Raw genomic sequence first — 13,566 nt, 5'->3', positions numbered from 1 at the left:
TACTGTTGTTGATTGCAAAGAAGCATTTTACCATTTTGAAATCGAAGAAAAAGATAAACATAAGACGGCGTTTGAATTTAATAAAAAAGTTTACGAATGGAATAGTATGGTGATGGGATACAAAAATTCCCCACAGATACTACAGAGAACGATGAATATGATTTTTGAAGATTTGCGAGGAAATGGTGTTGAGGTATACATGGACGATATAGTAATACATGCCAACAATAAACGTAAACACGATGAATTAGTAATAGAGGTTTTAGAAAGAATTAAGAGAAATAAAATGAAATTAAATATTGGGAAAATACAGTTTATACAAGCGGAAGTAAAATTATTAGGTGTGACGCTGAATGGAATAGACATGACGGCCGACGAAATAAAGAAAAATGAAGCCTTGGAGTATCCGGATCCAAAAACTTTGACGGAATTGAGGAGGTTTCTAAAATTGACTGGATGGTTCAGACCATTTATAAAAGATTATGCCGGGCTGACGTTGAAAATGACAGATAGTTTGAAGAAAAATGGCAATTCGTGGAAATTTACGGAAGAGATGAAAGAGGAATTTACTAAAATGAAAAATGTGTTAAGAAATATGGGAAGACTAAGATTACCGGACTATAATAAGGAGTTCATACTAAGAACAGACGCTAGCAATTTGAGATTGGGTGCGGTGTTACTTCAGAAGAATGAGAATGGGGAATGGGTTGCTATACAATGGGCATCTAAAAAGCTAACACCTACCGAAATAAGATATGGAATATCAGAAAAGGAAATGCTTGCGATATATTGGGGCATTGAAAAATTTAAATACGAGTTAAGAGGTAGGAAATTCAAAATATAAACGGATCACAAAGCACTGGTGGAGATAAGAAATAAACCGTTTTTTAATAATAACAGAATAAATCGCTTAATCGAGAAGATACAGGAATATGATTTTATCGTGGAATATAAAAAACCTGATGAGATGGTGGTAGCAGATGCGTTGAGTCGAATAAATATGGAAGAGGATATTAAAGAAATGAAAAATAAAGAGCGAACAATCAAGCAAACAGAAGGTAAATGGAAAGCACATGTTTCTTCCGAGAATGAAAAGCAATATTGGCAATTTGACTCAGGACGTAAAGTTGAAATACCACCTGAGAATATAAGGAGACAATTAATCCAAGAATATCATGAAAAAGTAGGCCACAGATGCATGACAAGTGTTTATTATGCAATGAGAGAAGAATACTATTGGCCAGGAGTAAAGAAAGAAATAAACGAGGTTATAAAACAGTGTCAGAAATGTCAGATATATAACAGGAAAAATATGGGTGGTTGTGAATTTGTAGATACGTCGAGATACTTAGAGAAGGTTGCATTAGATTTGATAGACTTTAGAAATGAGAAGAAATATGTTTTAGTTGCTATCGATTATTTTACACGTAGAGTATGGGGAGTAGTTATAAATAACAAGTCAAGTAATAATGTTGTTGGATTTTTGAAAAGATTATGTGAGCAAGGGAAGAAACCAGAAGAAATTATTACAGATAACGGGAAAGAGTTTATTAACGTGGAATTTAGAAAATTTTGTAGAGATCTCGATATAATACACCGACAAGTAAGTATAGAAGCGCATAGAAGTAACGGAAGAGTAGAGCGTGTTATAGGAACTTTGAGAGAAAGTATTTTAAAGTCGGATGCGAAAACTTTTGAAGGTAAAGTGTATAAAAGTATCGATATATATAATCAGAGCTATCATACGGGAATAAAATGTACACCATTAGAAGCGACTGAAGATAAAACTGGAGACGTAATGCTTGAAAATAGCCCTATAGGGAAATATTGTAATAGGTTTGGAAAGGGAAAGATCGAAAAATTTAGTAAAGGTCAATTGGTAAGAATAGCTAAACGAGAAAATTTGGCAGGTGTTAATAAGTATGAAAAAGGAAGATTTTTGGATACAGGAAAAATTGTTGAAAAGTGTGGAAAGGATTCTTATATTGTAAAACTTAGTAATGGTAGGCTTGTGAAGAAGAGACATTATGATCTGAAGGGTATGCTTGGGGTAGATGTGAAAATTAGATGAGACTAACCGTCTTGAAGGGGGGATGTGATATATTTGTATAATTTCTATCCCCCATTATGATAAATAAAGACATATATTATTAAAATGGTATCCAACACATTAATAGACCAAATTAAATGTGCAGTATACAGAAGCACAAAAATATTATGCTGATATTTAATAAAAATAAAAACGAAGAGTATAATTCTTCAAAATATCTACTTTCATCGTCAGTCTTTACAATTCGCGGAACTAGTAAAATCTCGCGATTTTAAAAAAACTAAATTATATTTAAATATATCCATATACTTTTTGTTTTGGTTTTCGAAATAATTATTTTAAAAAATATTTATAGAAAAATAGTCGGTTCAAATTTATAATAATTTTTAATAAGTGCCCGATATTTTTTATGAAAAAGTTTTTTTTAAGTGCATTAATATCTATTAGTATATCTATATGGCCCAACCAAAGAAAATCGCGACGTAACACCTATATAAATTCCGAATATTGCGCTATATATTAATAATAGCGCTATTTAATATCTTTAATCATCACAACTACTATTGAATCATATAACATCCCTTTTATTATGTCTTATTTATGGTTCTATTTTTCGACAAAACAGAGATTCATGTAAATATATATAAATTTTATAGAAAGTTTTTCCCCTAGCAGCATTATTATATGCTTCTAAAACAATGAAAAGTTTAGTATATTTTGTGACTAGCCTTATTTACATACACAAAAAAACATAAAATGTAAAATTTACTCTATTAATTTTGATGTTGCTTTATTCGACACGAATGGCAGCATTATTATCGCTAACTTTAATTTTAGTTTTATTTTCGTGAAATCATTTGTAAATATTTTGGTTGTGGCAACATAATTCTCAAAATATATCACGAATACAATATAAATGTTTTAAAAATTGTTACAAGCTTTTTGGAAAACTAATTTAAGCTCTATTTGTAATATAAATTTTTTTTTATTTTAATGTTCCTATACACAACACAGGAAAAATAATATAATATATGTCTTTTAGCAAGAAGTTTTTATAAAAATGTATATTATATAATGTTCACTTATTATAACCTAATAATTTTAAATAAAATTTTTTTTATTATCTACATTTATCTAACATGAGATTCATTTCATTGATACTTTCAAAATATATTTTAGTTTCTTGTGAAAGTTCATATATTTGATTTTGTAAATCTTTTACTGAATCTTGCACTAATATTTTTTTGTAATCATCAGCCTTAGAACACAAATTTAAATCGTATCTAATGTTTTGTAAGATAATGTTCATTGGTATTTCACAAAAAATATCGAATACTTTTCCAGCTATGCGATTGTTATGGTAAATTGCGAAAGATTTTGAGAAACCCCAATCGATAGGAGACGGTGTAAATTTATGTAACGTTATTAAAACTTTAGAAATTAATTCCAAGTCATTTTCATAAACTGACAATTCATATTTAGTTAGTCCAAGGTCTTGTATATTTAACATTAAAGAATTGAATGTATTTGAAACTACGTTATATAGTTTTTGATTCCACTTTCTTATTATATCTCCGATATTATTTACTGAAAGTCGATGATTTAGATTGTTTAAGTCACATAATCGACCACTCGGGTAATAAATTTTATTATTAGCTAGATCTTTGGTTATGTAAAAAAGCTTATATTTTAAAAACCCAATGTAATCTCCATTAAAAATATATTTTTTAGCAATCGGGGTTTTAGCAAACATATGTAAAGATAGTTTGTTGTATTGTATGGGAGATTGATATTGACGAGATCTTGATTCTAAATATGGTAAGGGGATACTTGTATTATTGGCTTGTTCATACGTTCTTGGATACACATCTAATTTTTGTTCTATTCCAAATGCACAAAAGAAATAAATAAACATTCTTGGGGTCTAATGGGTTTTTTATAAACCGTAATAAATTAAATAGTATAGTTTTGGAAATTAAAAATATTCAGCAAAAACGAAAGTAGCATTGGACATTTTGTAGGCCCCAAACAAGTTAATATTCTGCTTATATTCTTATTATCATAAATTTTATTTTGACTTGTTTTATAGTTTATTTGATTGATTTAAATGACATGTAGGTTATTAGAAAAATTACCAATAGAGGTATTCAAACATATTAGTATTTTTTTGTAATAAGTGTCAAATTATATACTACCAAATAAAACTTTAATATTAATTTTATTTGCTTTTTCTTTTTCAATTACATAAAGAACATCAATTTGCAGTCTTATAAAATACATATGAATTGCTTGTTACAACTATTTATTGTATAAGAGAAAAAATGCAAAAGGAACTGTCTTTTTAATTTATTTGAGGAGTTTTAGAAAATACAAGAGTTCTCTGATGGAAATTGTAACATTGTTCATGGTTCTAATATATAAATTTAAAATTTGATATATACAACTATTGAATACACAATATAATAATATACTATCGATTTCATGGTTTCGATGCATATATGATATATTTTCCAAAATCAAACTTGTGAGCCAATCCTCGCCAAAATTACATATGAGACATTAATTAATATCTAAGATTTTTGGAGAAAATTTAATTAAGAAAATTATTAAAATTGTTTTCTTTTAGATAACAATATAGTAGATGTCCTTAAATGTTCATACAATACGAAAACATAAAATATCTTGTTTCTAGAGTCCGGGGAAGAAACAAAACTTATTAAATAAAAAAAATAATCTAAAAAATCAATAAAATTCTTTGAGAGAAAAACAAGATAATGTTATTGTTGATTATAAATAATAAAATAAATAAACCCCTATTCAATGATAAATCCTTATATAAACAACATGGTGGAGAATAATGATCAACCCAGTATAAATAGGAAAAATTTATCCCAAGAATTGATGAGATATGAAATATTTAGATGGTTTAAAAAAATGGAATCATTGGATAAAATTGAGTATGTTTTGAGTAAAGCCAGTTACGAAATAATTGAATGGCACTCAACATTTATGGAACATACAAGAAGTTCCTCTATAACATATGACAAGTGGAAAGAAGCACTGTATAAAGAATTTAAAGAAGATGAAATTGAACTAGTGGATGTTTACCGCCTTTTTCAGAAAAAGGACCAGAATGCAAAAGATTTCATTGACGAAGTTAAAAAGAAATCAAAAGTAGTAAAAATGGACTCAAAAGAATCTATGAAAATTGTAATGCTCGGGATAAGAAGAGAATTTCCAAATTTAAGAGCATACATAACGAGCTGTTGTTCTTTAAATGATATCGACCTTAAGCGAGTTCTAATGATGGAAAAAATTGATAAAGAATTGAACGATAAGATAAGGACTATTTTGGGAAGAGAAGAAAAAGGAAATATGAAATCTGGTCGTAATGGTTCTAAGAAAGTTAGAAATGATATAATAAAGCAGAAATACGATAACAAAAAGCAGCTTCAAATAAATGAAGTCTTAGAAGACTCAGAAGAGATTATCAATAAAGAGAATTTAGTTTATATCGAAGACAAAAAATTTTTAGTAGTCTTTGATACAGGATCTAACTACAATTTTATTTCTGACACAGTTAGATTAAAAGCTGGTTTAAAAAGAAGAAAAAACCATGTCAAACTGAAATTCAGAACCTGTCTTGAGGAAACCTTTGAAGTTAAGTATCATGTTTTATGTGACGTTACTTATAAAAATACGAAATATCAGTTAAAATTTTTTATTTTACCAAAAGTATCCAAAGAAAAAATTTTGATTGGAAAAGATGGAATTAAAGTAATGATAAACTCTAAGGATCAGTATGAATGTGAAATAAATACAAAAAAAGACGCTATAGTTGTAGAGAAAGTATTTAGCTTTCCCAAGAAATTTGAATCTGGAATGGAAGATACGATAAAAAATTTGATAAAAATGAATTATATAGGCCCATCGAAGTCTACATGGCTAAATAACATTCGCCCAGTAGTAAAACCAGATAACAGTATAAGAATAACACTTAATTTAGTTGCACTAAACAAATTGGTAGAATTAGACAAATATAGCCTACCTAATATAGAACACTTGGTATTTAATTTGAGAGACAAAGAATTTTTTACAAAACTGGATTTGAAAGATGGTTTCTTTAACATTCCTCTAGCGAAAAAGGATCAACATAAAACTGCTTTTCGATTTAAGCATTTCTTGTATGAATGGAAAGTAATGCCAATGGGATTTAAGAATGCCCCGGCCATATTTCAGAGATATATGGATCATGTTCTAAAAGATGAAATAGGGAAGGCGTGTATCGTTTACGTAGATGACATCTTAATTTTCGGAGAAACAAGTGAGGAACACGATAGAAACTTATGCAGAGTAATAAAAATATTAAAGGACAACAATCTCAATATTAACGAAAAGAAAACAGTTTCAAAAGTTAATAAAATAAAATTTTTAGGATACAATATCGAAAGAAATAAAATATCGGCCGAAAAATCGAGAATAGAAGTTATAAACGAATTTCAAAAACCAGAGAATAAGAAAAAAGTTCAAGAATTTTTAGGAATGATAAATTACAATAGAAAATTCATTCGCAATTGTGCAACGTTATGTGAGCCACTATACAATCTATTAAAGCAAGGAGTAGAATTCATATGGACAGAAAAACACCAAAACAGCTTCGAAAAATTAAAGGAGGTATTAAGTAAACAAATAGAGCTACATCAGCCGAATTACAATCTTGAATTTATCCTGGAAACAGATGCGTCAAACACAGGTCTAGGTGCTATATTGGCCCAGGTCGACAAGGGAGTCAAGGTCCCAATCGCATTTGCTTCAAGAAGTCTAAATCCTCCCGAAAGAAATTATTCAATAAGTGAAAAAGAATGTCTAGCTATGCTATGGGGAATGGAACATTTTAAATACTATCTATATGGAAAGGAATTTACTGCCATTACAGATCATAAGGCCCTGGAAGCACTTAACAAAGGAGAAATTAAATCTCTGAGAATCCACAGATGGCTAGATCGACTTAGCAACTTTATATTTAAAGTGATTTATAGAAAAGGTGAAGAAATGTCACACGTGGACGCTCTTAGTAGGAGCTTTGAAGGAAAAGAAAATATTGTTAACGAAGTGAAGGAAAGTGAACCTATATCAGAACAAGAAAAAATTAAATTAATATTCGAAAAGCATAAAGAAATGCTACATAGAGGTGCAAAAACAATTATTTATAATTTAGAAAACGAATATAAATGGCCTAATATCAAATCGCTAACCAAAAAGGCAATAGCTGACTGTACCATATGTAAGATGTATAATCCGAAGAAAAACAAAAAATTTATATTCGTAACAGCGTATTATCCAGGCGAAAAGGTGGGAATAGACATTATAGGTCCTATAGACAAAAATTATATAATAACAGGATTAGATTACTACACCAGAAAGGGATTTGCTAAGTGTATTAACGATAGGTCTGGACAAAAAATAGCCCAATTTATAATGGAAATTAATAAAGAGTTACCAATTAAAACTCTTGTTTTGGATTGCTCAAAAGAAAATTTAAGCAACTGTGTTAAAAATGTTGCAAATACAAATGATATCAAGTTACACTACACGACACCATTCCATCATCAATCGAACGGAAGAGTGGAAAGGTTTAATAGAACTCTACAAGAGATGGTATATAAAAACGAAAGTGACAAGTTTTTAAAAACAAAAGTAAAGAAAGCTATTCTAATTTATAATAATTCTTATCACGTAGGGTTGGGATGTACACCAAACGAAGCCTTAGATAAAGAATATGCAGAAACGGTTAAAAAAACACAATTTAACAATATATTAAATTATTCAAAAGCAACAGAGAAATTGCCGAAGGAAGAGGTCTTTACTGTTGGGAATACGGTTTTAATAAAGAACGAAAACGTGACAAAGGGAAAACCGAGATATTGGAAAAAAGGTTGTATTTAAGTAAATTGGAAGGAAATTCATATTGCATAAAAATTGGCACCAAGTCTTACAAAAGACATGCTTCGCAACTAAAAAGACTTGTGGACGAGGAGCTAATTCTATAAGGGGAGGGATGTTGATTATAAATAATAAAATAAATAAACCCCTATTCAATGATAAATCCTTATATAAACAACAGTTATAATTACATACAACTTCATTCAAACAATATAATGTGTGTAAATAACGATAAATAAGTATAACAAAATTAATTACCGAAGAAATGTACTGAAAATGTTATTCCTTTTGTTTTTAATTAATAAAGACAAAAGTTCTAAATAAGCTATAAAATTTACGGCCGAAATAGTTTAAAATTCTTATATAAAAACAAAAATTTTATTAAAAAATTATACAGCATTCAGAGGGCCTCATTATTTAGTAAAAAATGGTCTTTTTATTCAGTATAACATGGATTAATATTGCTCCAATTTAGATAGATTATTTAAGATTTAGAACACTGAATCATCACATAAATAATTTCTAAATTCTTAACTTTGCAGCAATTAGTAGATAATTTTAATATCTTCAGTTTTACTTGTAAAACTTATATATATGAGACCGCTTTCGACTTATAAGCGCTTACCTTTTTTTTACAAGTAAAATACTTTAAAGACTATATACAGAATTTATATGTCGTGTTTTACATAAATACAAAAAAACATTAGATAGTGATTAATATGATTTATAACTAGTATCGAATTTGCGATTTATATCTACAAAAAATTCTAATATACAACTCAAATTAAACATTTTGTTTGTTATACTTACAAAACATTTAAAAAGCATCACATTATATAAAAAAGAAAAAATTATGAGACAGACTGGCAATCGAAAACATAATTAGGTTTTTGCCTTAAGTGTTTTTTTTGTTTTGTTAACATACATATTAAAATATTATTTTAAATTAAGAATTTGACAAAATTTAAATGACTCTATCGATGTTGACTTTGTGGTCCTGTCTCATAAAAATACCTTATTTTTAATTCTATATTTTATACAATAAACATTGTAGCTTTATTTAATTTTTTACAGGGTTTTGCATTTTTTTAGTCCAACTTTTGCATTTTTATAGTCCAACTTTTGCATTTCTATAGTCTAACTTTTGCATTTTTATAGTCCAACTTTTTTGTATTTCTATAGTCCATTTTTTTGTATTTCCCAGGCCTTTTTTTGAAACCTCCCCCCTAATGCCTAGAAAACCAAGATCTACAGTCACTCCAGATGTCTTAAAACTTATTGAAAAACATATAAAAAATGAAAACTTGACATTAAAAGATATAGCTACTACATTAGATCTAATTATAAAACAGATTGAAGGATACATAGAAAAATGTTAGAGGGATAATCTATTTGCTCTACAAGTACAATAAATCGTATCAAAGTATCATCTCCTAGTGTATTAAAGCCTATCGACCTTATGCTAAAAAACATAATTGTCACTTAGTAATGACAGGACTCTTAGTGAAATCAAAGAATAACTAAATACTTTATCAAATGTTTCAATGTCTTTGTCTAATATTTCTCGAAAGTTGAAATATCTCAATATTACAATAAAAAGACTATCTCTAATCCCCGCAGAGCGTAATTCGCAGGACAAAATTGATAAAAGAGCTGAATATGCCATGGAAATATCGGGGTGTTCACTAGAAAATTTGATTTTTTTAGATGAAAATGGATTTAATGCCCATACCACAAGGCATTATGGGTTTTCTTAAAAAAAGCCTTTAAAACAGTCCCCGCAAATCGAGGCAAAAATAAAGTTGTCTTTGCGTAATTTCAAAATCGAATATTATAGCATATGAAATGAGGAGGGGCGCATATAATTCTGCTCTATTCGTCGAATTTATTGAAAGGCATCTTGTAGATTTTTTCCAAACAAATTCTCAAAAGATTTAAATGATGGATAATGCTAAATTTCATCATTCAAGATAAGTTTTGGATAAGCTAATAGAATTAAGCATATCTTATGTTTTTTCTCCCTTCATATTCCCCACAACTTAATCCTATTGAAGAATTTTTTTTCTATGATAAAATCGAGGTTTTGTGCTATACGAAACTCAAATAATACAGTAGAAGCAGATTTAGAGCAAGTGCTGAACAATGATTTTAGCCTTTCGTGCAATGAATTCTACACTAATATGGTTAGATGGCTAGAAATGGCAAGGCAGAAAAACGAGTTTATCTTATTTAATGTTGAAAATTATTTACACATAATTCTATTGATTATTCATTGTATATCAAATTCTGGGTTTTTTGTTATTTTTTTTTCAAAAGTTGGACTATAAAAATGCATAATTCGGACTATAAAAAATGCAAAAGTTGGACTAAAAAAACGCAAACCCACGTAAATGATAATTTTTAAAATATCCAACATTAAAAAGTGTATACTTATATTCTCCCAGCATCAACCACTGTACTTAAGTGCTCACATTTTTAAAAACGATAAATATTTCTTACAATGAAAAAATTTTGTTTATTCATGTTGTTTTATAATATTCTATATTGACACATATTTTGAGATATATTAAGTGATTAGTCCTTTTCTTAGGTGTTTCGATAGTTTAAGCAACAATCTTTTGTGATCTCTGCATGAAGTATATATTTTTAGTCGGCCCCCCCCGAATAGGAAGATAGCATCTGCTTTTATTCTTGCCGTTTTTCATACTATATAATTTGCTGCATACAATTTAAAATTTGCTTAATTAAACTTGGAGAGACACTATTGTCAAAATCTCTATATCTGTAACGTAATAGAGATCGCTTAATTAAAATGTGAATATTTTACAATATAATGCCTGAGTAGAGTTTGTTGTAAAAGATCTTATATATTGATTTTATAAGAATAGACACACGATATTTTATTAGTTAGATTAATTAAGACAACTATGCATTACGTAAACTTAATAATATATGCGTAAAAAATTGGAATATATTGTTATAATATATCTAAAACAAATTATGTGAAATATAACAATTATAGGAAAAATGAAATTGATTTGAAATAAGAAACTATGCGAATTTTTAAAAACTCATATTTTATCTAATTAGGGTGTTTATATATATATTATTAATGGAATGTGTCTTTTAACCAGCTAAATATGGAAAGTTCTTTGCAATTTCTTTAACTTTTTTCAAACAATCCTTAATGATGTTGGATTTCCTTTATCTTAATAACATTTATTTCATACGTTTAATCAGCATATATAAAATTCCATCTTAAATCTAATTAATTTTATGAAATTTCTTTTTGTATACTTTGAAAAAATTTAACAACATAAATTAAACCTCATCAAATTTTAAATGCAATTTTGACAGCTGCAATGTTAAATATGTGTTTGTGGTTTAATATTTTTATATTGCATAAGATGTAAGTATTTATCCTTGTTTTATTGATTATTTTTATGATCTTGAGTAATAAAAAAACATGAATATATTGAAAATTTTAGCATAAAAAACATGTAAATAATAAAATATACTTTTTTTGAAATTATGTAACAAAATAAAGAAAATCCGATATAAAAAATTTTTTTTTATGTAAACATTGTTTGTCCTATTTTTAATCATAATATTGCTGTAAGTGTTCCAAAAATTAGTACTAGGTTTTCATTTTAAGTATAGCAAGGAATCTTTATACGTTCAATTTTTTTAAGGCGCTATTTGTATGTTAAAAGGTAATATGATTAATACTATATTTACTAAGACTTTTAATTATTTGCCGTAAATATGAGATATTGAGTTGAATCTCTTTAATGATAAATGTTCTAAAATAACATAAAAACAAAATACAGAAACGGTTTAAGCTTCAATACTTAAGCTTTGAGCTTAAAAAACAATTGCATGTATAAATAACATGCACTAAACAAACATTTTTTTGGCTTTTATAAATATTGCTTGTATTAAATTTCGATGCTTAACTTTACAAAAATACAGCTATAACTACGTTATGCTTTGATTATAATCTAGAATGATATAAATAACAGTATGTGTATATGTTACATTATATAATGTTTTTTAAGCTATAATAAGTGGATTTGTTAAATTTATTCATATGAGATCTAAGATCAATAATTTTGTTGATATTAGATATGGCTATAAATGGTAGATCTAAGTGGAAAATGAATTATAAGAACTTAGACTTAGCATTTTCACAAATAGAGCTATTTAACACGAGTGTAAATAATATTTTAATTAATTTAAACGGTATTTATCTTGTATAAAATTTAATAAATGTTTATCTTACCTAGCTCAAATTGCTTTAAAATTAATTATTTATCTAAATGAATATGTTTTTTATTCCTTAATAACTTGATGAAATTATATAAAAATTAACCAAAAACATTTAATTGTTATGAACATTTGAAAATTCATTAAAAATATTATTTATTTTTAGATGATTTTGATTCCTCTGAATTATACTTATTTAAAAAATCAAAATACTCATCAACGTATTTTCTGCACTTTTCTTCATTATAATAAAGAACCTTCTTTTTTTTATTAACACTTTTTTCATGATTTGTTTTGGATTTTTCACTTTCATTTGTTGTTTCTACACAAATACTGAGTAATAATAATATATACATAAGGGGATTATAGTCCATTTATTTATATTTTTAATGTGACTAGTCATAAAATCATATATTGAATTACTTTATTTTCGTTGCTCATTATATTTTTTGCTTCGATTATCTATATTTATATATATAGTTAAGTCATTTCAATAAAAAGAATATTATGAACAAAATATAAAGTGTATCATTAATTTATGTCATAAAAACAGAGTTTTAGATCTTAATGTTTATATAATGTTGTCTACTATGTTAATAATACTTTTGAAGAATGATTTGCACATGGGGATTGCTCTAATTTAAAGTTGGTTGCGACATATTTTGTATTTATCTATATTTAATTGTAATGTTTAAGATTTAATACATTATGAGTAATTTTCTCAGAAAAATAGTTTAATGTGTTGTCTTAATATAAGTTAATTTTATAATTTTTATGAAAAAATGAAAAATCACGTAAACATTAGCGCAATATAAATCTATTTTATGTTTGTTTATTAACACACTTACGCGGTATAAATTGATTGGATCGTTTGTATTTGTATTTCTCGATTTATTCGTAAGAGTAATCAATCTATACAATTATTGTAACTTAGTATATGCATTAACCAATTCTGAGTAAAGAGAGAGAAACAAGCTATAATAATAGTTTACTCTAGATATTTCTCCTTTAAATGAGGAGAAATATAAAAGAACACTAAATACGTCATGAGTGCTTTAATTCTTTGTTGTTCTAAAACCATAAACGATAATTAACTATACTAGAGTATAACTTTAGAATCATAAAGGTTTCAAAATAGTACATAGTCTATTGATATTATTAATATAGATCAAAAAATGTTCAAAAAGTTTGTTATAATAAGAATAAAAATATCAAAGATTTAATAACATATTTTGCATTTGTAGTATTTCACTGTTGGACATTATAGATGCCATAAAACTATATATAATGATGCTTTCTTCTTTAAT

At 27.1% G+C, this 13,566-nt stretch overlaps 3 protein-coding genes across 3 annotated transcripts; 1 reads left to right on the top strand and 2 right to left on the bottom strand.

Moving 5' to 3' along the window:
- Positions 1-3,170: 3,170 nt before the first annotated feature.
- Positions 3,171-3,965, bottom strand: VNE69_10116 (uncharacterized protein; the record flags this gene model as incomplete). Its single annotated transcript, XM_065474839.1, has 1 exon — positions 3,171-3,965. The coding sequence occupies one exon, from the start codon at positions 3,963-3,965 to the stop codon at positions 3,171-3,173; it is 795 nt and encodes a 264-aa protein (XP_065330911.1).
- Positions 3,966-4,870: 905 nt separating this feature from the next.
- Positions 4,871-6,051, top strand: VNE69_10115 (uncharacterized protein; the record flags this gene model as incomplete). The annotated part of the gene is made up of 3 exons (XM_065474838.1): positions 4,871-4,919; positions 5,106-5,557; positions 6,034-6,051. 3 exons carry the CDS (start codon positions 4,871-4,873, stop codon positions 6,049-6,051), a joined length of 519 nt encoding a protein of 172 aa, XP_065330910.1.
- A 6,360-nt stretch (positions 6,052-12,411) lies between these two features.
- On the bottom strand, positions 12,412-12,615 carry VNE69_10114 (uncharacterized protein; the record flags this gene model as incomplete). The annotated part of the gene is made up of 1 exon (XM_065474837.1): positions 12,412-12,615. One exon carries the CDS (start codon positions 12,613-12,615, stop codon positions 12,412-12,414), a length of 204 nt encoding a protein of 67 aa, XP_065330909.1.
- Between the last annotated feature and the right edge of the window lie 951 nt (positions 12,616-13,566).

The sequence above is a fragment of the Vairimorpha necatrix genome, chromosome 10 (genome assembly GCF_036630325.1).
Source record: "Vairimorpha necatrix chromosome 10, complete sequence".
Taxonomy (NCBI): Eukaryota; Fungi; Microsporidia; family Nosematidae; genus Vairimorpha; species Vairimorpha necatrix.
The sequence above is the reverse complement of the archived record's forward strand: the minus strand, read 5'-3'. Positions and strand labels throughout refer to the sequence as shown.